Source organism: Oncorhynchus masou, chromosome 24, assembly GCF_036934945.1.
Source record: "Oncorhynchus masou masou isolate Uvic2021 chromosome 24, UVic_Omas_1.1, whole genome shotgun sequence".
Taxonomy (NCBI): Eukaryota; Metazoa; Chordata; class Actinopteri; order Salmoniformes; family Salmonidae; genus Oncorhynchus; species Oncorhynchus masou.
Window position 1 is genome coordinate 108059817 of NC_088235.1, and position 25219 is coordinate 108085035.

The 25219-nt window shown below is 46.1% G+C and overlaps 1 protein-coding gene across 2 annotated transcripts in view; it reads left to right on the top strand.

Annotated features, from left to right (window-relative positions):
* The window catches only part of LOC135513222 (DENN domain-containing protein 1B-like), a 272795-nt gene that overhangs the window by 113891 nt on the left and 133685 nt on the right, over positions 1-25219 (top strand). The window contains exons 8-12 of one of the 2 annotated variants that reach the window (XM_064936030.1): positions 1349-1408; positions 3437-3490; positions 7097-7207; positions 21355-21455; positions 23626-23671. In XM_064936030.1, the coding sequence (XP_064792102.1) occupies positions 1349-1408; positions 3437-3490; positions 7097-7207; positions 21355-21455; positions 23626-23671 (372 nt within the window). The remainder of the gene's footprint in view (positions 1-1348; positions 1409-3436; positions 3491-7096; positions 7208-21354; positions 21456-23625; positions 23672-25219) is intronic. The other variant, XM_064936029.1, reaches the window with a different exon arrangement.

Below are 25219 nucleotides of genomic sequence, written 5' to 3' on the forward strand. Positions count from 1 at the left end.
GACGGGAGAGGGGGAACGGAGGGGGAACGGGAGAGGGGGAACGGAGGGAGGATGGGAGAGGGGGAATGGAGGGAGGACGGGAGAGGAGGAATGGAGGGTGGACAGGAGAGGGGGAATGGAGGGGGGACAGGACAGGGGAAGAGAGAGTTAAAGGAGAGCCAGGATAAGGACGATAGGAGTGAGATAAGTGTGGAGAAGGGGCTGACACTTTGTTTAGAAACACAAGTGGTCTGTGGGATAAGCCTTAGCTGGACGTCTGTTAGCCTAATGGCCGCTTTCGCAACTCATCATGTCTCCTAGTTATCACGGGCAGAAACCTCCTAACAACCAACTGGCCGTCAAACACAGGTCTTGTTTTACTTATGCCTGACACTATCTCACAGAGGATTACTGGACAAATATAACACTTATTTTTTCAATCGCTCCTTTTCCATAACTGTGCCTTAAAGAGGCAATCTAGAGTTTTTACATACATTTTTGGAATGACAAATGATTGATATGTACCCATTTGAGTCTTGAAGAACATAACTTCTAAATGCCTCAGGAGCTGAGTTTAACGGTCGTCCCCCATCAGAACCGAAAATATAAGCTTGTTTTTTTTCCTCCAGTGTTTGTAAACAAAGTCAATGTAAACAAACACTATATTGACTCACAATGTTTGTTTTTTACTATAATTTTTATGTCATGGATGGTCACTTCTTGCGTCAGGAGCTCTGTCTATGAATTAGGAAGTGGGGACATTAATCCGACCCCATCTCTCAGCTTTTTACCGAAACGGGCGGGGAATAGGCTTTGTTATTGTTTCAACTGCTAATTGTGGCTTTAAATTGAAGGGGAAAATAGAGGTTTTAAAGACCAAAAAAAGCATATTTTATTGTTGTAAAATGTAGTCTCTATTTGTTATTGTGCATGATTACTGTATTGTGTTGTAAGAGAATGCAGCTCTTCTTTACAGTAGACTAAGACTTAAAACAGTCAGCCTCTCCTTGGCTGTACAATTATACAGTTCAATTTATTCCAGTTGTCTTTTATAAACCAATAAATACATTGATAAGAAATAAAGATTAAATTGCATTGTGAAGCATCATGAGGAGGAGGAATACAATTTATTCTGTTTGTTTTTTAGTCTGGCACACTTTGAATAAACTTTTATTTTTCATTACCAAGGTTAATTGAGAAAACACCCCGAGGGGAGAGTTTAGGGTTCAACTATTTAATTGATGAAGCAGAATCTTCCACAATAGTTTTTATTTTTTATCATGGCTGCCAAGAAATAAAAGCCAGATCATTGTCCCCTTTCAAGTGTGAATTCTGTTTTGCTCTCTTATCTCTCTCTCTCACTGTGAAGACCGCACTGTTGCATATAGCCACTGGGCAAGTACTGAAAGATGCACCAAGCCAGCAGCCGGTGAGTGCAGCAGAAGAGTGAGTGAACGAGAGAGCGGGAAGAAAAAGGAGGGAGAGAGATGTTAAAACCGCTGCTGCTGCTGCTACTCTAACCGCATGGGAGCTGAGGCTTTTCCAATTTGGCCAAATAAGCCTGTCTGTCTTTTTAAAATCTCACCAACAAAAAAACAAAAAACCTATCCTGGGCCTTGGAGTCGGGTTTCTTCTTCTCTGGGAAAACAATCAAACTGAGTGAATGATTAATGGTGTTCCATTGTACTGTATTCTCTTCCCGAATATCAGAAGTTTCTTTTATGGTGCATGTTTAAAGCAAAGGCAATTGTGCTCAGAAAGTCTCCTTGATGCCTATCCCGTTAACCCACATTTCATGTTTTTATAGAAACATCGCTTTGAAAAAGAATTACAGATAAGCAAACAAACACACACACACACACATGCGCGCACACGCAAACAAATGTGTGTTCTCAATGATTGTGCTGTGCCATGGGTTTATCAAGCAACAATAATCCATCATTACCATATCACAGACTCCAAGGCAGAACATAGTGTACCACGACTAAACCATACAAATCAGGCTGCATCATTCATTTTGGTGAATTGTCATCAGACAGTTTGTGAGGACTGTAAGATTTGACCTTTGGTCCCTTTTTCCAGGTGAGGTGTTTTATGGGTGTTGTAGTTTTGACCTGTGTTCTCTGTCTTTTCTCTCTTCGGAGGAGTCAAAACGCTTGGGTTTATGTAATTTGGAGTGTGATTTAGTGTGTGTGTGTGTATATTTGTGCTTGTATGAATGTGTGTCTGCTCTCCTACCTGCTCTGTCCCTCTCTCAGGCGTCTGATCCAGACAGTCACAACCTGCTCTGGTTTCCCAAAGTGAGACAGGCAGCTCTCTGATCCTCTCAGCAACCTGTGTGTGTGTGTGTTTTGCTTGTACCCTTTAATACTGAAATAAAGACTTTGTTTCCTGCCAGAGAGCTCACCTCATCTTAAATCTATAGGGATCAGGTGTGTGTGTGTGTGTGTGTGTGTGTGTGTGTGTGTGTGTGTGTGTGTGTGTGTGTGTGTGTGTGTGTGTGTGTGTGTGTGTGTGTGTGTGTGTGTGTGTGTGTGTGTGTGTGTGTGTCAGTGCTACCCTCCTAGCTGTCAGTACAGACGGGAGCTCAATAATTCTCACAGAAGAATAGATGAGGATTCATATGTTTTTTTCTCTCTCTCTGAGTGTTGTGCTACTCTACGTTGCTGACCCTCATCCTCTCTCTCTCTCTCTCTCTGAGTGACGTGTAACTCTACGTTGCTGACCCTGTCCTCTCTCTCTCTCTCTCTCTCTCTCTGAGTGTTGTGCTACTCTACGTTGCTGACCCTGTCCCCTCTCTCTCTCTCTGAGTGACGTGCTACTCTACGTTGCTGACCCTGTCCTCTCTCTCTCCCTCTCTCTCTCTCTCTGAGTGACGTGTAACTCTACATTGCTGACCCTGTCCTCTCTCTCTCTCTGAGTGACATGTAACTCTACATTGCTGACCCTCTCCTCTCTCTCTCTGAGTGACGTGTAACTCTACATTGCTGACACTCTTCTCTCTCTCTCTCTCTCTCTCTCTGAGTGACGTGTAACTCTACATTACTGACCCTCTCCCTCTCTCTCTCTCTCTCTGAGTGACGTGTAACTCTACATTACTGACCCTCTCCTCTCTCTCTCTCTCTCTTTCTCTCTCTCTCTCTCTCTCTCTCTCTCTCTGAGTGTTGTGCTACTCTACGTTGCTGACCCTGTCCTCTCTCTCTCTCTCTCTCTCTCTCTCTCTCTCTCTCTCTCTCTCTCTCTCTCTCACTCTGAGTGACATGTAACTCTACATTGCTGACCCTCTCCTCTCTCTCTCTGAGTGATGTGTAACTCTACATTACTGACCCTCTCCTCTCTCTCTCTCTCTCTCTCTCTCTCTCTCTCTCTCTCTCTCTCTCTCTCTGAGTGTTGTGCTACTCTACGTTGCTGACCCTGTCCTCTCTCTCTCTCTTCCTCTCTCTCTGTGTTTCCTTAGCACTCCTACTTCATAACACCAGATATCAATGGCCTGCCCACCATCCCAGAGAGTGTAAGTCAACCAGCCTTTCCCAGATCTAGAGCCTGTTGGATGAAATGATCATTGAAATGTATTTATACACTGAACAAAAATATAAACGCAACATTCAACAATTTCAAAGAGTTACAGTTCGCATAAGGAAGTCCGTCAATTGAAATAAATTCATTAGGCCCTAATCTGTGGATTTTACATGACTGGGAATACAGATATGTAGCTGTTGATGACAGATACCTTAAAAAAAGAAGGGAGGGGCATGGGATCAGAAAGCCAGTCACTATCTGGTGTGACCAACATTTGCCTCATGTAACATGACACATCTCCTTTGCATAGAGTTAATCAGGCTGTTTATTGTGGAATGTTGTCTCACTCATCTTCAATGGCTGTGCAAAGTTGCTGGATTTTGGCAGGAACTGGAACACCAAACATGCTCAATGTCTGGTGAGTATTCAGGCCATGGAGGAACTGGGACATTCTCAGCTTCCAGGAATTGTGCACAGATCCTTGTGACATGGGGCCGTGCTTGATCATGCTGAAACATGAGGTGATGGCGGTGAATTCTCTAAAATTACGTTGGAGGCGGCTTATGGTAGAGAAATTCACATTCAATTATCTGGCAACGATTTTGGTGGAAACTCCTTCAGTCAGCATGCAAATTGCTCCCTCAACTTGAGACATCTGTAGCACTGTGTTGTGTGCTCGTTAAACATGGGACCAACACTTTACATGTTGTGTTTATATTTTTGTTCAGTGCAGTTGGAGAGTGCTGTGAAATACTGTAAACAAATGACCTACATTTGTGAAATGGAAAGAGAGAGATATACAGTGCCTTGCGAAAGTATTCGGCCCCCTTGAACTTTGCGACCTTTTGCCACATTTCAGGCTTCAAACATAAAAGATATAAAACTGTATTTTTTTGTGAAGAATCAACAACAAGTGGGACACAATCATGAAGTGGAACGACATTTATTGGATATTTCAAACTTTTTTTAACAAATCAAAAACTGAACAATTGGGCGTGCAAAATTATTCAGCCCCCTTAAGTTAATACTTTGTAGCGCCACCTTTTGCTGCGATTACAGCTGTAAATCGCTTGGGGTATGTCTCTATCAGTTTTGCACATCGAGAGACTGAAATTTTTTCACATTCCTCCTTGCAAAACAGCTCGAGCTCAGTGAGGTTGGATGGAGAGCATTTGTGAACAGCAGTTTTCAGTTCTTTCCACAGATTCTCGATTGGATTCAGGTCTGGACTTTGACTTGGCCATTCTAACACCTGGATATGTTTATTTTTGAACCATTCCATTGTAGATTTTGCTTTATGTTTTGGATCATTGTCTTGTTGGAAGACAAATCTCCGTCCCAGTCTCAGGTCTTTTGCAGACTCCATCATGTTTTCTTCCAGAATGGTCCTGTATTTGGCTCCATCCATCTTCCCATCAATTTTAACCATTTTCCCTGTCCCTGCTGAAGAAAAGCAGGCCCAAACCATGATGCTGCCACCACCACGTTTGACAGTGGGTATGGTGTGTTCAGGGTGATGAGCTGTGTTGCTTTTACGCCAAACATAACATTTTTAAATTGTTGCCAAAAAGTTCAATTTTGGTTTCATCTGACCAGAGCACCTTCTTCCACATGTTTGGTGTGTCTCCCAGGTGGCTTGTGGCAACCTTTAAACGACACTTTATGGATATCTTTAAGAAATAGCTTTCTTCTTGCCACTCTTCCATAAAGGCCAGATTTGTGCAATATATGACTGATTGTTGTCCTATGGACAGAGTCTCCCACCTCAGCTGTAGATCTCTGCAGTTCATCCAGAGTGATCATGGGCCTCTTGGCTGCATCTCTGATCAGTCTTCTCCTTGTATGAGCTGAAAGTTTAGAGGGACGGCCAGGTCTTGGTAGATTTGCAGTGGTCTGATACTTCTTCCATTTCAATATTATCGCTTGCACAGTGCTCCTTGGGATGTTTAAAGCTTGGGAAATCTTTTTGTATCCAAATCCGGCTTTAAACTTCTTCACAACAGTATCTCGGACCTGCCTGGTGTGTTCCTTGTTCTTCATGATGCTCTCTGCGCTTTTAACGGACCTCTGAGACTATCACAGTGCAGGTGCATTTATAGGGAGACTTGATTACACACAGGTGGATTGTATTGATCATCATTAGTCATTTAGGTCAACATTGGATCATTCAGAGATCCTCACTGAACTTCTGGAGAGAGTTTGCTGCACTGAAAGTAAAGGGGCTGAATAATTTTGCACACCCAATTTTTCAGTTTTTGATTTGTTAAAAAAGTTTGAAATATCCAATAAATGTCGTTCCACTTCATGATTGTGTCCCACTTGTTGTTGATTCTTCACAAAAAAAATACAGTTTTATATCTTTATGTTTGAAGCCTGAAATGTGGCAAAAGGTCGGCTGAATACTTTCGCAATGCACTGTACATCTCGAATGCTTTGAGAGAAACATCCCTAAAGCTTTTAGAAAAGCAAAAACTTTATTTGTTGTGAACAGAGATCAGCAATTGTTAAAGCAGGTGCAGTGAAATGCTTGAGTTTCTAGTTCCAGCAGTGCAGATTTCCAGGCGGTGGTCGGCTAGTGACAGTGTCTCAGGTGTAGGGTCGAGTACCAGGCGGTGGTCGGCTAGTGACAGTGTCTAAGGGGCATAGTTCCGGGAGGAGGTCAGCTAGTGACAGTGTCTAAGGTGTAGGGTAGAGTACCAGGCGGTGGTCAGCTAGTGACAGTTTCTAAGGTGTAGGGTAGAGTACCAGGCGGTGGTCGGCTAGTGACAGTGTCTAAGGGGCAGTGTGGAGTACCAGGCGGTGGTCGGCTAGTGACAGTGTCTAAGGGGCAGGGTAGAGTACCAGGCGGTGGTCGGCTAGTGACAGTATCTAAGGGGTAGAAGTACCAGGCGGAGGTCAGCTAGTGACAGTGTCTAAGGTGTAGGGTAGAGTACCAGGCGGTGGTCGGCTAGTGGCAGTGTCTAAGGGGCAGGGTAGAGTACCAGGCGGTGGTCGGCTAGTGACAGTATCTAAGGGGTAGAGTACCAGGCGGTGGTCAGCTAGTGACAGAGTCTAAGGTGTAGGTTAGAGTACCAGGCGATGGTCGGCTAGTGACAGTGTCTAAGGGGCAGGGTAGAGTACCAGGCGGTGGTCAGCTAGTGACAGTATCTAAGGGGTAGAGTACCAGGCGGTGGTCGGCTAGTGACAGTGTCTAAGGTGTAGGGTAGAGTACCAGGCGGTGGTCGGCTAGTGACAGTGTCTAAGCTGCAGGGTAGAATTGTAGTGGGTCTAGGGTGTCGGGTAAGGTGGTGGTTTACGGTCCTTAACTAGCCTCTCATAGCACTTCATGATGACAGTAGGGAGTGCTATGGGGCGGTAGTCATTTAGTTTGTTGGGAGCACAGTCCTCATGAGCGGCGGGGGCCCACGTCGGGAGGCTCTGTGTTTCTTATCCTCGAAGTGTGGGAAGGTGTTTCAGCTTGTCCGAGAGAGAGGGGTCTGAGTCCGCGACGTGGCTGGCTTCCACTTTATCTGCGTTTTGTCTGTCGTCCTTGTCAAATAAGTGTTGTGTCTGAGCCGTTGAGCAGTTATGAAGTCACTGACTGTCTTGCCCCCTCCAGAGGAACCTGACAGAGTATTTTGTGGCGGTGGACGTCAACAACATGCTACAGCTGTACGCCAGCATGCTGCATGAACGACGCATTATCATTACCTCAAGCAAGCTAAGCACTGTGAGTACCTCTTCATTAACACTGTGAGTACCTCTTAGCACTGTGAGTACCTCTTCGTTAACACTGTGAGTACCTCTTCGTTATCACTGTGAGTACCTCTTCGTTATCACTGTGAGTACCTCTTCGTTAACACTGTGAGTACCTCTTCATTAACACTGTGAGTACCTCTTAGCACTGTGAGTACCTCTTCGTTAACACTGTGAGTACCTCTTCGTTAACACTGTGAGTACCTCTTCGTTGTCACTGTGAGTACCTCTTCGTTATCACTGTGAGTACCTCTTCGTTATCACTGTGAGTACCTCTTCGTTAACACTGTGACTACCTCTTCATTAACACTGTGAGTACCTCTTCATATCAAAGTTTATTTGTCACGTGTGCCAAACAGGTGTAGACCTTACAGATACTCACAGATTTAATGAAGAGGTACTCACAGGTACTTACTTACAGGCTTTAGCCAATAGTGCAAAAAATTTATTAGGTGAAGAATAGGTAAGTAAAGAAATTAAACAACAGTAAAAAGACAGTGAAAAACAGTAGCGAGGCTATATACAGTAGCGAGGCTATATACAGTAGCGAGGCTATATACAGTAGCGAGGCTATATACAGTAGCGAGGCTATAACAGTAGCGAGGCTATATACAGTAGCGAGGCTATAACAGTAGCGAGGCTATATACAGTAGCGAGGCTATAACAGTAGCGAGGCTACATACAGAGCGAGGCTATAACAGTAGCGAGGCTATAACAGTAGCGAGGCTATATACAGTAGCGAGGCTATAACAGTAGCGAGGCTATATACAGTAGCGAGGCTATATACAGTAGCGAGGCTATATACAGTAGCGAGGCTATAACAGTAGCGAGGCTATATACAGTAGCGAGGCTATAACAGTAGCGAGGCTATATACAGTAGCGAGGCTATAACAGTAGCGAGGCTATAACAGTAGCGAGGCTATAACAGTAGCGAGGCTACATACAGTAGCGAGGCTATATACAGTAGCGAGGCTATAACAGTAGCGAGGCTATATACAGTAGCGAGGCTATAACAGTAGCGAGGCTATATACAGTAGCGAGGCTATAACAGTAGCGAGGCTATAACAGTAGCGAGGCTATAACAGTAGCGAGGCTACATACAGTAGCGAGGCTATAACAGTAGCGAGGCTATAACAGTAGCGAGGCTATAACAGTAGCGAGGCTACATACAGTAGCGAGGCTATAACAGTAGCGAGGCTATAACAGTAGCGAGGCTATAACAGTAGCGAGGCTATAACAGTAGCGAGGCTACATACAGTAGCGAGGCTATAACAGTAGCGAGGCTATATACAGTAGAGAGGCTATAACAGTAGCGAGGCTATAACAGTAGCGAGGCTATAACAGTAGCGAGGCTACATACAGTAGCGAGGCTATAACAGTAGCGAGGCTATAACAGTAGCGAGGCTATAACAGTAGCGAGGCTATAACAGTAGCGAGGCTACATACAGTAGCGAGGCTATAACAGTAGCGAGGCTATATACAGTAGAGAGGCTATAACAGTAGCGAGGCTATAACAGTAGCGAGGCTACATACAGTAGCGAGGCTATAACAGTAGCGAGGCTATAACAGTAGCGAGGCTATAACAGTAGCGAGGCTATAACAGTAGCGAGGCTACATACAGTAGCGAGGCTATAACAGTAGCGAGGCTATAACAGTAGCGAGGCTATAACAGTAGCGAGGCTATAACAGTAGCGAGGCTACATACAGTAGCGAGGCTATAACAGTAGCGAGGCTATATACAGTAGAGAGGCTATAACAGTAGCGAGGCTATAACAGTAGCGAGGCTACATACAGTAGCGAGGCTATAACAGTAGCGAGGCTATAACAGTAGCGAGGCTATAACAGTAGCGAGGCTACATACAGACATCGGTTAGTTAGGCTGATTGAGGTAGTATGTACATGTACATATGGTTAAAGTGACTATGCATATATGATGAACAGAGAGTAGCAGTAGCATAAAAGAGGGGTTGGTGGGTGGCGGGACACAATGCAGATAGCCTGGTTAGCCAATGTGGGGGAGCACTGGTTGTTCAGGCCAATTGAGGTAGTATGTACATGAATGTATAGTTATAGTGACTATGCAAATATGATAAACAGAGAGTAGCAGCAGCGTAAAAGAGGGGTGGGGGGGTACACAATGTAAATATTCCAGGTAGCCATTTGATTACCTGTTCAGGAGTCTTATGGCTTGGGGTTTAAAACTGTTGAGGAGCCTTTTTGTTCTAGACTTGGTAACCGCTTGCCGTAGGGACGACCAGGGATTTTCTCTGTTTAGTGAGTCCACCAGATCAGAGGCAGTAGGGAGGACCAGGGATGTTCTCTGGTTAGTGAGTCCACCAGATCAGAGGCCGTAGGGATGACCAGGGATGTTCTCTGGTTAGTGAGTCCACCAGATCAGAGGCAGTAGGGAGGACCAGGGATGTTCTCTGTTTAGTGAGTCCACCAGATCAGAGGCAGTAGGGAGGACCAGGGATGTTCTCTGTTTCGTCAGTCCACCAGATCAGAGGCAGTAGGATTGACCGGGGATGTTCTCTGGTTAGTGAGTCCACCAGATCAGAGGCAGTAGGGAGGACCAGGGATGTTCTCTGTTTCGTCAGTCCACCAGGTCAGAGGCAGTAGGATTGACCAGGGATGTTCTCTGGTTAGTGAGTCCACCAGATCAGAGGCAGTAGGGAGGACCAGGGATGTTCTCTGGTTAGTGAGTCCACCAGGTCAGAGGCAGTAGGGAGGACCAGGGATGTTCTCTGTTTAGTCAGTCCACCAGATCAGAGGCAGTAGGGAGGACCAGGGATGTTCTCTGTTTAGTGAGTCCACCAGATCAGAGGCAGTAGGGATGACCAGGGATGTTCTCTGTTTAGTGAGTCCACCAGATCAGAGGCAGTATGGATAATCAGGGATGTTCTCTGGTTAGTGAGTCCACCAGATCAGAGGCAGTAGGGATGACCAGGGATGTTCTCTGTTTAGTGAGTCCACCAGATCAGAGGCAGTAGGGATGACCAGGGATGTTCTCTGTTTAGTGAGTCCACCAGATCAGAGGCAGTATGGATAATCAGGGATGTTCTCTGGTTAGTGAGTCCACCAGATCAGAGGCAGTAGGGATGACGCTCCAACTCGGAGACATAATTCAAAAACGAAGCATGTGTTTAGTGAGATCAGAGGCAGTAGGGACGACCAGGGATGTTCTCTTGGATAGTGTGTGAATTAGACCATTTTCCTGTCCTGTTAAGCATTCAAAATGTAACGAGTTCATAATTTTCTTTAGGAATCTAGTGAAGTAAAAGTAAAAAGTTGTCAAAAACAATAAAAAGTAAAGTACAGACACCCCCCCAAAAAAATAACTCAGTAGTACTTTAATGTATTTTTACTAAGGTACCTTACATCACTGCTAAACTACAGGAACATCATAGGAGTAGTAAAGTAGGTTTATGTGTCTGATTAAACATGGCATTCCTCATCGATATTACAACACTACATCAAACTTAATATCTAAATGTTTTTTGTTTTTTAACGGTTTGCACACACGTGCGCACGAAGACAGAGTTCAGTGGTCCATCTCCAGTCAACCGCCTCTATCTCCAGTCCCTGACAAGCTGTAAAGCCAGCACTAAACCAGGATTATATTTGACTGTTTCTCTTAAAGCTGCTACGTTTTAATGGCCGACATGCCCTAAATTATCTGTTATTAGACGCTCTAACTCTCTCACATAGTTTATTATCTGTTATTAGACTTTTACTCTCTGCCGTAGTTGGAGTAGAGCTGCTGGGTCTGAGGGAGTGGATCTCTCTGTGCTTCTTATCTTCGTGGCTGACAGCAGAACCAAATGTTTATGACAGGGAGAGGGAGAGCAGGAGTGATGTCATCCACAATCCTATCTCTACCGTTCTGCTCCGGTATCTGACTGCAGCCCGGGAACGTGGAACCGCCGGGAGGGGGGGGGCTGGGACGGTACGTCTGAACCCAAGGTCTCCCTGAGGATGGAGTAGAGGGATCCGGGGGAGGTGTAGAGATATACCCAGCCCTTGGAGAATTTCACCTCTCTTCCCCGTTCTCCTTCTTTCTGCCTCTCCTCTCACCCATTCTCTCCCCCCCTCAGCATGTCAGCCACTCTCCCTCTGGCTCCAGGGGTTACAGAGTGTAAATTATCAGAGCCACGGGTGACGGCTGTTTTCTTAGCGGACGGATGGAAGTGATATTCTGTGTGATTTAGAGTTTTGTGACAAGACAAACTGTCTGAGGTTTATTTAACTGATATGTGGACAGGATATGTGAGACGCCCATCTCAAGACCTCCACCTTTCTATAAGCCTTTTATCCTTTAAAGTCCGTCCGTCCGTCCGTCTGTCCCTCCCTCCCTCCAGCCAGCCATCCAATTATTATCAGTGTGTGTGTCTCTTAGTCCGTCCCTGGCATGACTTTTAAAGAAGAGAGCGAGGACGCATCCAGCTGGCCCCTACTACCACTCTCTCCTCAAAGAGACGGAGAGACAGAGAGACAGCATACAGTATCTGGGCTCCAGGCATAGCAGAGATCCTTCCTGTGTGTCAGGGCCTTTAGTGACTCCGCTGTGTCAGTCTAGCAGAACATGGCGGCTTTCCTGCCAACGCCCAACAGCAAAGGAATAAATCATGATGGTGCATCAGTTGACTTATTGCTGTTTTGTGACCGGAGGTGAGTGGTACCACTGTTTTAAAGGCGTGGTGCGGTGCGATGGCCGAGGAAGCCAATCGAGCGTGCATGCTTGTCATGCCGGTGTATACAGTAATTGTGCTGCATCAGGCCCCCTCTAACTAGTCAGCTGGGAAGGCTCTGTGTCTTTCATCTCCCCTGGTCTCCCTGGGCCCCTCAGTGGGTGTGTCGGCAGGCCCCAGCCCTGACAGCAGCCTTCTTAACATGCTGTCAGTAGTATGATAACTAGGACTATCCATCCTAGCAGCACAGCCCTGAGTGACTGCCTGACTGACTGACAGTACCACAGCCCTGAGTGACTGACTGACTGACTGACTGCACCACGGCCCTGAGTGACTGACTGACTGCACCACAGCCCTGAGTGACTGCCTGACTGCACCACAGCCCTGAGTGACTGACTGCCTGACTGCACCACAGCCCTGAGTGACTGACTGCCTGACTGCACCACGGCCCTGAGTGACTGACTGCCTGACTGCACCACGGCCCTGAGTGACTGACTGCCTGACTGCACCACGGCCCTGAGTGACTGACTGACTGCACCACGGCCCTGAGTGACTGACTGCCTGACTGCACCACGGCCCTGAGTGACTGACTGCCTGACTGCACCACGGCCCTGAGTGACTGACTGCCTGACTGCACCACGGCCCTGAGTGACTGACTGCACCACGGCCCTGAGTGGCTGACTGCCTGACTGCACCACGGCCCTGAGTGACTGACTGCCTGACTGCACCACGGCCCTGAGTGACTGACTGCACCACGGCCCTGAGTGGCTGACTGCACCACGGCCCTGAGTGACTGACTGCCTGACTGCACCACGGCCCTGAGTGACTGACTGCCTGACTGCACCACGGCCCTGAGTGACTGACTGCCTGACTGCACCACGGCCCTGAGTGACTGACTGACTGCACCACGGCCCTGAGTGACTGACTGCCTGACTGACTGCACCACGGCCCTGAGTGACTGACTGACTGCACCACGGCCCTGAGTGACTGACTGACTGACTGCACCACGGCCCTGAGTGACTGACTGCCTGACTGCACCACGGCCCTGAGTGACTGACTGCCTGACTGCACCACGGCCCTGAGTGACTGACTGCCTGACTGCACCACGGCCCTGAGTGACTGACTGACTGCACCACGGCCCTGAGTGACTGACTGACTGCACCACGGCCCTGAGTGACTGACTGACTGCACCACGGCCCTGAGTGACTGCCTGACTGCACCACCACCTCAAGCAGTCAGTCACTGACTCACTTCTTACTATCCGCTTCTCTCGAGTCCAGGGTTATTCAACTCTGACCCTACAAGGTCCGGAGCCTGCTGGTTTTCTGTTCTACCTGATAATTAATTACACCCACCAGGTGTCCCAGGTATAAATCAGTCCCTGATTAGAGGGGAACAATGCTGCTCTCTCTTTGTCTCTCGCTGCTCTCTCTTTCTGTCTCTCACTGCTCTCTCTTTCTGTCTCTCGCTGCTCTCTCTCTCTGTCTCGCTGCTCTCTCTCTCTGTCTTTTGCTGCTCTCTCTTTCTGTCTCTCGCTGGTCTCTCTTTGTCTCTCGCTGCTTTCTGTCTCTCGCTGCTCTCTCTCTCTGTCTCTCGCTGCTCTCTCTCTCTGTCTCTCGCTGCTCTCTCTCTTTGTCTCTCGCTGCTCTCTCTTTGTCTCTCGCTGCTCTCTCTTTGTCTCTCGCTGCTCTCTCTCTTTCTGTCTCTTGCTGCTCTCTCTCTTTCTGTCTCTCGCTGCTCTCTCTCTCTGTCTCTCGCTGCTCTCTCTCTGTCTCTCGCTGCTCTCTCTCTCTGTCTTTTGCTGCTCTCTCTTTCTGTCTCTCGCTGGTCTCTCTTTGTCTCTCGCTGCTTTCTGTCTCTCTCTGCTTTCTGTCTCTCGCTGCTCCCTGTTTCTCTCTGCTCTCTCCTTCTGTCTCTCGCTGCTTTCTCTTTCTGTCTCTCTCTGCTCTCTCTCACTGCTCTCTCCCTGCTCTCTCTTTCTCTCGCTGCCCTCTCTCTCTCTCACTGCTTTTCTTTCTGTCTCTCTGCTCTCTTTCTCTCGCTGCGCTCTCTGTCTCTCGCTGCTCTCTGTCTCTCGCTGCTCTCTGTCTCTCGCTGCTCTCTGTCTCTCGCGCTGCTCTCTGTCTCTCGCGCTGCTCTCTCTCTCTCGCTGCTCTCTCTCTCTCTTGCTCATCTCTCTCGCTGCTCTCTCTCTGTCTCACGCTGCTCTCTCTCTCTCACTGCTTTCTCTCTCGCTGCTCTCTCTCTGTCTCTTGCTGCTCTCTCTCTCACCTCTCTGTCTCTCGCTGCTCTCTCTCGGTCTCTCGCTGCTCTCTCTCGCTCTCTCACTGCTCTCTCTCTCTCGCTTCTCTCGCTGCTCTCTCTGTCTCTCGCTGCTCTCTCTGTCTCCTGCTGCTCTCTCTGTCTCTCGAATGCTCTCTCTGTTTCTCGCTGCTCTCTCTGTTTCTCGCTGCTCTCTCTCTCTGTTTCTCGCTGCTCTCTCTCTCTGTCTCTCACTGCTCTCTCGCTGTCTCTCGATGCTCTCTCGCTGTCTCTCGATGCTCTCTCGCTGTCTCTCGATGCTCTCTCTCTGTCTCTCGATGCTCTCTCTCTGTCTCTCGCTGTCTCTCGCTGCTCTCTCTCTTTCTGTCTCTCGCTGCTCTCTCTCTTTCTGTCTCCCTCCTCTCTCTTTCTGTCTCTCCCTCCTCTCTCTTTCTCTCGCTGCTCTCTCGCTGTCTCTTGCTGCTGTCTCTCCCTGCTCTTTCTTTCTGTCTGTTGCTGCTCTATTTCTCTCTTGCTCCTAGTTGCTTTCTTTATGTCTCTTGTTCTCTCTGTCTGCTTTCTTTCTCTCTCTCTTTTCTTTCTCGTCCCTATAGCTTCTTTTCTGGTGGCTGGTTGTTAAAGCGTCATGTTGTCTGGGTTTTGTTCCCCAGATTGTGTGTGTGTGTGTGTGCAGGTGTGTGTGTGCAGGTGTGGAAGTGACTGTGTGTGTGGGAGTCCTGGTGTTACTGCCATGTGTCCTCTTTCTCTGTGTCTGAGTGTCACCTACTTGTTAGTGGCACACCTGTGTGGCTCTGCTCTGACACAAGGCGTTTGTCGGCACAGACACACAGAGAGTGCAGAACAGAGATAATTGGGTGTCTAGCTCTGGATGGGGGAGTAGAGGAGGAGAGAAATACGGGGAGGAGAGATAGCAGAGAGCAGAATGTAGAGGAGGACAGGACAGGGAAGGGTAGGAGAAAGCAGAAGGTAGAGGAGGAGAGGGAAGGATAGGAGAGAGCAGAAGGTAGTGGAGGAGATGAGAGGGAAGGATAGGAGAGAGCAGAAGGTAGAGGAGGAGATGAGAGGGAAGGATAGGAGAGAGCAGAAGGTAGAGGAGGAGATGAGAGGGAGGGATAGGAGAGAGCAGAAGGTAGAGGAGGAGAGGAGAGGGAGGGATAGGAGAGAGCAGAAGGTAGAGGAGGAGAGAGCAGGAGGTAGAGGAGGAGAGGAGAGGGAGGGATAGGAGAGAGCAGAAGGTAGAGGAGGAGAGAGCAGGAGGTAGAGGAGGAGAGGAGAGGGAGGGATAGGAGAGAGCAGAAGGTAGAGGAGGAGAGAGCAGGAGGTAGAGGAGGAGAGGAGAGGGAAGGAGGGAGCAGAAGGTAGAGGAGGAGAGAGCAGGAGGTAGAGGAGGAAAGGAGAGGGAGGGATAGGAGAGAGCAGAAGGTAGAGGAGGAGAGGAGATGCATGGGCTTGGAGGGAGGGAAGAAAAGGAGTGGAGAACAGGCAGAGCAGGAGAGTTGAGAATTGAGGTCAGCAGGTGTTGTTGATGTTGCCTATTCCTCCCCCAGACCAGTTCAAACCAGTTAAATAATGGTGTGGATATAGTAGATTATATAGTGGAGTTTGAACAGGACAGGACAAATACAGTGTTTAGTTTGTAAAGGATAGTGGGTTCGATTCCCGGGACCACCCATACGTAAACATTTTTAGGCATGCATGATAAAAGCGTCTGCTTAATGCATATATTTAAGCAATAAGGCCAGAGGGGGTGTGGTATATGGCCAATATACCACGGCGAAGGGCTGTTCTTAGCCACGACACAACGTGGAGTGCCTGGATACAGCCCTTAGCCGTGGTATATTGGCCATATACCACAAACCCCCAAGGTGCCTTACTGCTGTTATAAACTGGTTACCAATGTAATTAGAGCAATAAAAATACATGTTTTGTCATACCCATATCTGTCAGCCTATCAGCATTCAGGGTTTGAACCACCCAGTTTCTAATATAATATGTTGCAGGGTCTCCTCTTGGGGAGCATAACTCTGAGAGCGTGGGCCTGGTCTGCTTGTTCAGGCAGATGTTCAGAAGGCAGAGTAACAAAGCTCGTCTGAATAAGACAACAGACCCCTGTGAAAGTGATGTGACATGGCTCTTTGATGGTTAACAACGGTGTGTTTTGATAATTAGCTGTCTGCTGTCACCCACATTCCCAAAATATCACTGATTTAACTGCATTCATCTGAGCTGCTTGTTCTCATACGCCGGTTGTGTACGTTTTTACTTCCCTATACAACCATAACTGTCATGAGGCAGGTCTGGCCAGCATTTATTTTACATTTTTTTATTAAACTGAATTAACAGTGGGTATTTATTGGGCCAAAAGTATTGTTGAATTACTAACAGTTATGTAGGATTAGAATACTAGTTGGTACACAGGGTCCACAGCTTGCAGTTTCCTGTTAAGGGACGAGGCAGCGTTAATTTGTCCAGTTTCTAGTGTTCTGTCTTTAATGTGGTCAGTTTATGTGAGTGCTGGCCGGTCTCAGGAGAGATGTCAGGGCTCCATGGGCTCTGGTGCCTTCAGAAGCAGGCTGTATAAAATCTGACCCATCTGACACACACACACACACACACACACACACACACACACACACACACACACACACACACACACACACACACAGCCAGAGAAGCGGCTGAGGTACCTCATTACTGGGAAGACCCTAGGTCCCAAAGGGCCGGAGCCAGCAGCTAAAGCAGACCTAATCCACTATTTGTTCTTGGGGACTGTATCTGTGATTCTCCATTGAATGGAATATTAAGCACCAGGCATATTAAGCACCTGGTCTTGTGTGGAGCGTATAAAGACATTTAGTTCCACACATCTATTATTTATTATACCTTCTCTCTCTGCTGCAGCCCCTTGAGAAAGAAAGAAAAAAATGATTACACATTTCTCCTCTCTCACTTTTTTTGTTTTTTTCTTCTATATTTTATTTCATGGTCTTTCAAACCTGTAGCTGGCTGAAGATGGGTATGGGTTGTTTGGGGTTGTAGATGGGTATGGGTTGTTTGGGGTTGTAGATGGATGCGGGTTGTTTGGGGTTGTAGATGGGTATGGGTTGTTTGGGGTTGTAGATGGGTATGGGTTGTTTGGGGTTGTAGATGGGTATGGGTTGTTTGGGGTTGTAGATGGATGCGGGTTGTTTGGGGTTGTAGATGGGTATGGGTTGTTTGGGGTTGTAGATGGATGCGGGTTGTTTGGGGTTGTAGATGGGTATGGGTTGTTTGGGGTTGTAGATGGGTATGGGTTGTTTGGGGTTGTAGATGGGTATGGGTTGTTTGGGGTTGTAGATGGGTATGGGTTGTTTGGGGTTGTAGATGGATGCGGGTTGTTTGGGGTTGTAGATGGATGCGGGTTGTTTGGGGTTGTAGATGGGTATGGGTTGTTTGGGGTTGTAGATGGGTATGGGTTGTTTGGGGTTGTAGATGGGTATGGGTTGTTTGGGGTTGTAGATGGATGCGGGTTGTTTGGGGTTGTAGATGGGTACGTACGGGTTGTTTGGAGTTATATATGGCTGTAGATACGGGTTGTTTGGAGTTATATATGGCTGTAGATGGGTATGGGTTGTTTAGGGTTATTTATGGCTGTAGATGGGTACAGGTTGTTTAGGGTTATTTATGGCTGTAGATGGGTGCGGGTTGTTTAGGGTTATATCTGGCTGTAGATACTGTTTTTTTAGGGTTATAAATGGCTGTAGATACGGGTTGTTTGGGGTTATATATGGCTGTAGATACAGGTTGTTTGGGGTTATATATGGCTGTAGATACAGGTTGTTTGGGGTTATATATGGCTGTAGATACGGGTTGTTTGGGGTTATATATGGCTGTAGATACGGGTTGTTTGGGGTTATATATGGCTGTAGATACAGGTTGTTTGGGGTTATATATGGCTGTAGATACAGGTTGTTTGGGGTTATATATGGCTGTAGATACGGGTTGTTTGGGGTTATATATGGCTGTAGATACGGGTTGTTTGGAGTTAGATTTGAGAGGAAATATGTGTGCTATTCTTTTTCTACAACCGTATCTTCTTCCTGCCGAATAGGTCGGTAGGGAGGAGGAGCACATCATATCTAATTCTAGTTTTTTAAATGTTTTTCTTGGTTTCAGTAGAACCCCCACCCTCTCGTCTCCCCCGTCCTTAGAAGTGAGAGATAGTACCTCTTGTCTTTTAACCTGGGAGTGAAGCAGGCCAATTGGGAGCTAAGTGAAGCTTACCTTGAAACCTCAGTGTGGCTGAGATAATTGGAGTTGGTTAGCTAGTTTTTCTGTCCCATTACCTCCTGGTACTAACGGGTGAGCCCTCCTCTGTCTCTGTCTCCCTAAGGAGGGCCAGCGAATGACGAGAGGCCCTCCTCCATTGATCCAATGACCTCTCTTCATCATTATTTAATAGCTTTATACTGTCACCGTTTACTAGAAGGGGGAGAAGGGCAATACAGCTTTGATATACTCTCCTTTCTCCAACTGATACACCCTCTCATTAATATTCATACGATTGATTTATTTCCTCCTTAGAAAGAAAAATGTTTGCTGGGGAATTAAATCTGACAAGACTGTAGCATTGTTGTATTTTATTTGAAGGAGGCAGAGAGCGAAGATGCATATGCAGATATTTGGAGCAAGACACCAATTAAAAGTTGATTAAGCCTTAACGATGGTCTGACTCTAGGAAAATAAATGATAGCGCCTCTCTTTCTTAATGACAAATGAAAAGGTTGAACCTCCCTGCCCCAAAACACACACACACACACACACACACACACACACACTGCTCATCTGTTAAGGCTACGCAGGCGTTCAGGCTCTTTCTTTAAAAGGGGTGCTCTCTGCATCAGTTCAGTTAAGTCTCCAAGCTTGGCTGCTTTCGCTCGCTCTCCAGCCATTTGACATTGGCTGGCTAGTTGGCAAGAGGTCTCCTGGTAGTGTGTGTGTGTGCGTGTGTGTGTGTGTGTGTGTGTTGCTGTGAAGTCTCCAAGCGGAGCGGCTTCTCCCAGGTCCCAGGGGTATTGACCCAGCCCGTAGCGCTAGTGTTAACGGTCTCTCTTGGCTAACTCATGTTTCATTCTTTGGCAATTTGCCCTAATGAAGTCCCCACGGAGCCCTCAGACTACTGTTGTCTTTCCATATTTAATCATGTTATTTTAATCTGCAGGATGAGCTCGCGAGCCTGTCCGTGTGTGTGCACGTGAGTGTGTGCACGTGAGTGTGTGCACGTGGGTGTGTGCACGTGAGTGTGTGCACGTGGGTGTGTGCACATGTGTGTGTGTCTAGGTCATTACAATTACGAGGTGGTCAAGCGATAGAAAAGGGGGTAGCTCTCTAACTCTCTGTCATTTGACATTATATCCTAAAACTAAAATCAACTTGTCTTCTGTCTAGTTCTCTTCATGTTGACTGACAGGGTTCATGTTGACTAACAGGGTTCATGTTGACTAAAGGGGTTCATGTTGACTAACATGGTTCAGTGTTGACTAACGGGGTTCATGTTGACTAACAGGGTTCAGTGTTGACTGACAGGGTTCAGTGTTGACTGACAGGGTTCATGTTGACTGACAGGGTTCAGTGTTGACTGACATGGTTCAGTGTTGACTGACAGGGTTCATGTTGACTGACAGGGTTCAGTGTTGACTGACATGGTTCAGTGTTTACTGACAGGGTTCATGTTGACTAACAGGGTTCAGTGTTGACTGACATGGTTCAGTGTTGACTGACAGGGTTCATGTTGACTGACAGGGTTCAGTGTTGACTGACATGGTTCAGTGTTGACTGACAGGGTTCAGTGTTGACTGACAGGGTTCAGTGTTGACTGACAGGGTTCATGTTGACTGACAGGGTTCATGTTGACTAACAGGGTTCATGTTGACTAACAGGGTTCATGTTGACTAACATTGTTCAGTGTTGACAAACGGGGTTCATGTTGACTAACAGGGTTCAGTGTTGACTAACATGGTTCAGTGTTGACTAACGGGGTTCAGTGTTGACTTACGGGGGTTCAGTGTTGACTAACATGGTTCCGTGTTGACTTACGGGGTTCAGTGTTGACTTACGGGGTTCAGTGTTGACTAACATGGTTCCGTGTTGACTTACGGGGTTCAGTGTTGACTAACATGGTTCCGTGTTGTCTAACGGGGTTCCGTGTTGACTAACGGGGTTCCGTGTTGACTAACGGGGTTCAGTGTTGACTTACGGGGGTTCAGTGTTGACTAACATGGTTCCGTGTTGACTTACGGGGTTCAGTGTTGACTTACGGGGTTCAGTGTTGACTAACATGGTTCCGTGTTGACTTACGGGGTTCAGTGTTGACTAACATGGTTCCGTGTTGTCTAACGGGGTTCCGTGTTGACTAACGGGGTTCCGTGTTGACTAACGGGGTTCAGTGTTGACTAACATGGTTCCGTGTTGTCTAACGGGGTTCCGTGTTGACTAACGGGGTTCCGTGTTGACTAACGGGGTTCCGTGTTGACTAACATGGTTCAGTGTTGACTAACATGGTTCCGTGTTGACTAACGGGGTTCCGTGTTGACTAACGGGTTTCAGTGTTGACTAACGGGTTTCAGTGTTGACTAACGGTTTTCAGTGTTGACTGACGGGGTTCCGTGTTGACTGACGGGGTTCCGTGTTGACTGACGGGGTTCCGTGTTGACTGACGGGGTTCCGTGTTGACTGACGGGGTTCCGTGTTGACTAACGGGGTTCCAGGTTGACTAACGGGGTTCCGTGTTGATTAACGGGGTTCCGTGTTGATTAACGGGGTTCCGTGTTGACTAACGGGGTTCCGTGTTGACTAACGGGGTTCGTTCCGTGTTGACTAACGGGGTTCCGTGTTGACTAACGGGGTTCGCTGGGAGGTATACGTTGGCAGCAGTAACACAACGGATCATACAGTCTCTTCCCCCAACAGCATTTACAATACAATACTCTGTGCTTTGGCTTTAAATATTTTGTTGTTTCCTTAAAATATGAAGCTTCTTAAAGGTACATTTAGCAAGATGACATTATACACAACAGAACCATTTGCTCTCTTGCTGAATCTACCTTTAAAATGAAAACCAGTGGTAGTTCTGTCCTCGAGGGTCTCTATTATAATATATTGTGTTGTGTTTGTCCCTCTCGTCTCTCCGTAGTTAACAGCGTGTGTCCACGGTTCAGCTGCCATGTTGTACCCCATGTACTGGCAACACATCTACATCCCTGTACTGCCTCCACATCTTCTGGACTACTGCTGGTAAGACTCAGCTAATGGACGCACATTTACCTCCCTCGTCTCATTCCTCTCACATTATTATCCAGTGAAGTTTTGCTCCGTAATGAACAGTGTGAATGGTCTTTCTATTTGATTCTGTTGGCAGCAATCTGTCCATGTCTTCACTTATCAAACACTAATCTAACTAGTCTGACTGGATGTTGACTGAATCCAACACTAATCTAACTAGTCTGACTGGACGTTGACTGAATCCAACACTAATCTAACTAGTCTGACTGGATGTTGACTGAATCCAACACTAATCTAACTAGTCTGACTGGACGTTGACTGAATCCAACACTAATCTAACTAGTCTGACTGGATGTTGACTGAATCCAACACTAATCTAACTAGTCTGACTGGACGTTGACTGAATCCAACACTCATCTAACTAGTCTGACTGGACGTTGACTGAGTCCAACACTAATCTAACTAGTCTGACTGGACGTTGACTGAATCCAACACTAATCTAACTAGTCTGACTGGACGTTGACTGAATCCAACACTAATCTAACTAGTCTGACTGGACGTTGACTGAATCCAACACTAATCTAACTAGTCTGACTGGACGTTGACTGAATCCAACACTAATCTAACTAGTCTGACTGGACGTTGACTGAATCCAACACTAATCTAACTAGTCTGACTGGATGTTGACTGAATCCAACACTAATCTAACTAGTCTGACTGGACGTTGACTGAATCCAACACTCATCTAACTAGTCTGACTGGACGTTGACTGAGTCCAACACTAATCTAACTAGTCTGACTGGACGTTGACTGAATCCAACACTAATCTAACTAGTCTGACTGGACGTTGACTGAATCCAACACTAATCTAACTAGTCTGACTGGACGTTGACTGAATCCAACACTAATCTAACTAGTCTGACTGGACGTTGACTGAATCCAACACTAATCTAACTAGTCTGACTGGACGTTGACTGAATCCAACACTAATCTAACTAGTCTGACTGGACGTTGACTGAATCCAACACTAATCTAACTAGTCTGACTGGACGTTGACTGGAGACAAATATTTACACACAACTTGTCCTAAATTAGGTCGATCGATCCAGAACATAACCTATGGATTTCTGAGAGTCAGTGCCATAATTTGACACAGCCACTGACATAACATACTGTATTTATATTCATTATCATATTAGAATATAGTATATAGTGGAATACTTTATTCATATATGTTTACTGTAATGTTTGTGCATCGTGTAAAAGCTGTTGATCACTGTCATCTAAATGTGATTCCCAGCCCACTAGTAGATATACCCATAGACTTCCAGTCACACTAGTTAGCGTTGGCTCGTGAAACTACCTTTAACTTCCTTTATACTGGATGCAGAGACATAAAACTGGTAACCAGGAGTTGATCTGAGTCTGGGGAAGTAGATAAAAATCCACGTTGCTAAGATACCGACATATCCCTTCAATACTGATCATGTTTTAGTTAATAATGGGTGTACCCTCCGTCAAAAACACCGTCTCAAACAGAGTTAACCATGTCTTATACCATGTCTCCAGCATCGTGTGTCTGTAAGGGATAGCGGTTATAGTATTGTGACAGACCTATAGCAGACCAGCTGTTACAGAGGAAGAACAGAACGTATTAAATCAGCTAACCTGATTGAGGCAGCGGCCACAGAACACAATCGGACCCACACACACTCCCAGCCCTGCCCTGCAAAGCCTCGAGACTAGTGACGTTCCCCAGTCAGAGTAATCCGGTTTTCCTGGTTGAGAGCTGGCGGTGGTCGTTTCGGGGAAGTGTGTGAGGCGTTAATGATGTTAGACGGTGCAGGCATGTCCTCCTGGTCCACTCAGCCGCGAGCTGATTGGGTTACAAGGACAGCTCTGAGGCTTGATTTATGAATAACAGTATATACTGTTGTAATGGTCTCAGTTGGAAAAAGGATAAGTAAATAGCGCTATTTGTAGGCAATTATCTGAAGTAGAGGATTGTTTTGCTGAAGACACAGTAACATCACTGTAATAACTAAAAACATGTTTATTTTACTTGTTGCTTATGTTTATCTGATCATATTTGTCCCATTTACAATAATTATTTCAAGTAGTCATTATCTTTAATAATTTTAGTCCTGACTCAAATTCTTCTTTCAAATGATTCCGTCCATAGTGCCCCCATGCCATACCTGGTAGGAGTTCATCTCAGCCTGCTCGAGGTAAGTCACACTCACATCATATTACATCTCCATCATAGTCTGATTCTGAATCTGCCCCACTATATTTTATTTCAATTCATTAAGTGGTTTTTCCCTTTTCTATATTTTTATATCTAGTATTTAAACATATTTGTCACTGTGGAGGGGATATGGACAGTTGTACTGTGGAGTGGATTGCAGCTGTGTAAATTAATGAAGCTGTTAAATTCTCCACACTATTTGGAATTTTAATGATGCAATATTTATTTTAACGCATCCAACACTGGGAACAAATATGAAAGAATGTTGACAATGTTGTTCCTTTTCTCTCTCTCTCTCTGTTGTGTGCCTGCTTACCAGAAATACAGAAATAGACAGAGACGAAGACAAAGACAGAGACAGAGACAGGAGAAACAAAGACAGGGAAAGACAGGGAAAGAGTTTCCTCAAGACAAAGAGCTTTTGTGATTCATTATTGAGATCTGGTCTGTTGGGCGGGAGTAGATCTATCACTGTGTTTTATAATTCTTTTATTAACTTTTATTTATTGAGGGGAGACCAATTGAGGTCAGTGTCTTAATTACAATGGTGCCCTGAGGACAAACATAACATCAATACAGTGTTGTGTCTTTGGCTATGCCGGATTAAGTGATATGACATGCTATTCTATAAAATTATTTCTCTGTAATTAATATTACCTGATTGAGCTAATCATGTAAATGTAATTAACTAGAGAGTCGGGGAACCACAAAATAATATTTATAGAACTGTTATCTTCCAAATATACTCTTAAAGACCTAGTAATATTTTACATCAATAGCAGTCAATATTAATCGTCATCTTAATTCAGTCTCATCTGAAAGTTGTAAATTCTTGGTTATCTGCACGAACCCTGGCTAACATGTTGAATCAGCAATTCAAAATTTGGTTTAATTATTTATTGACTAAATACCTAACTAATCACACAGAATTGCACATACACATAATTAAATTATAACTTGATTACAAATTACGCCATAAAGGAAAACGTCCCTAGCGGGCGGAACAGATATGACAGCTGGTTACACAAAAGAAAAGGGCTGGGTATGAGTGAAAGAGCGGGAAGACTGAGGAACAAAGGGCAAAGCTGTGCTATCGTAAATACAGTATCTTATGCATTCTAAATTACCGCAATAAATATTTACTCTTAGCTGCGCTTCAGTAGGTTGGTGGTAGATGGAAATCCGTGTTGCCAAACCGAGTCCTTTATCCTTTGAAGAATGTCTCAGGTGGTCAATTGGATACGTTGTAGTAACGTCGTTGTGTGGTAGATGGGATACTCTGTCTGTTCCTTCCTAACCTGCGTTTGCAGCTGCTGTTGCTAACTCAACGGCTAGGAGGTATCACTTCTGTTGTGAATAAGAGTTCAAAGTTCATACCATTCGCAACCAAAGCTCACGCTGATGTTGGCTTCGTTTTGTAGTTATTATCTGAACCATTCTGACATCGGACCGTCGTCCTCACATCCTCAGAACAGGAGGTTATATTGTCGTCAAGGCTTATATAGGAAGGGAGAGGAGGGCATGTTTG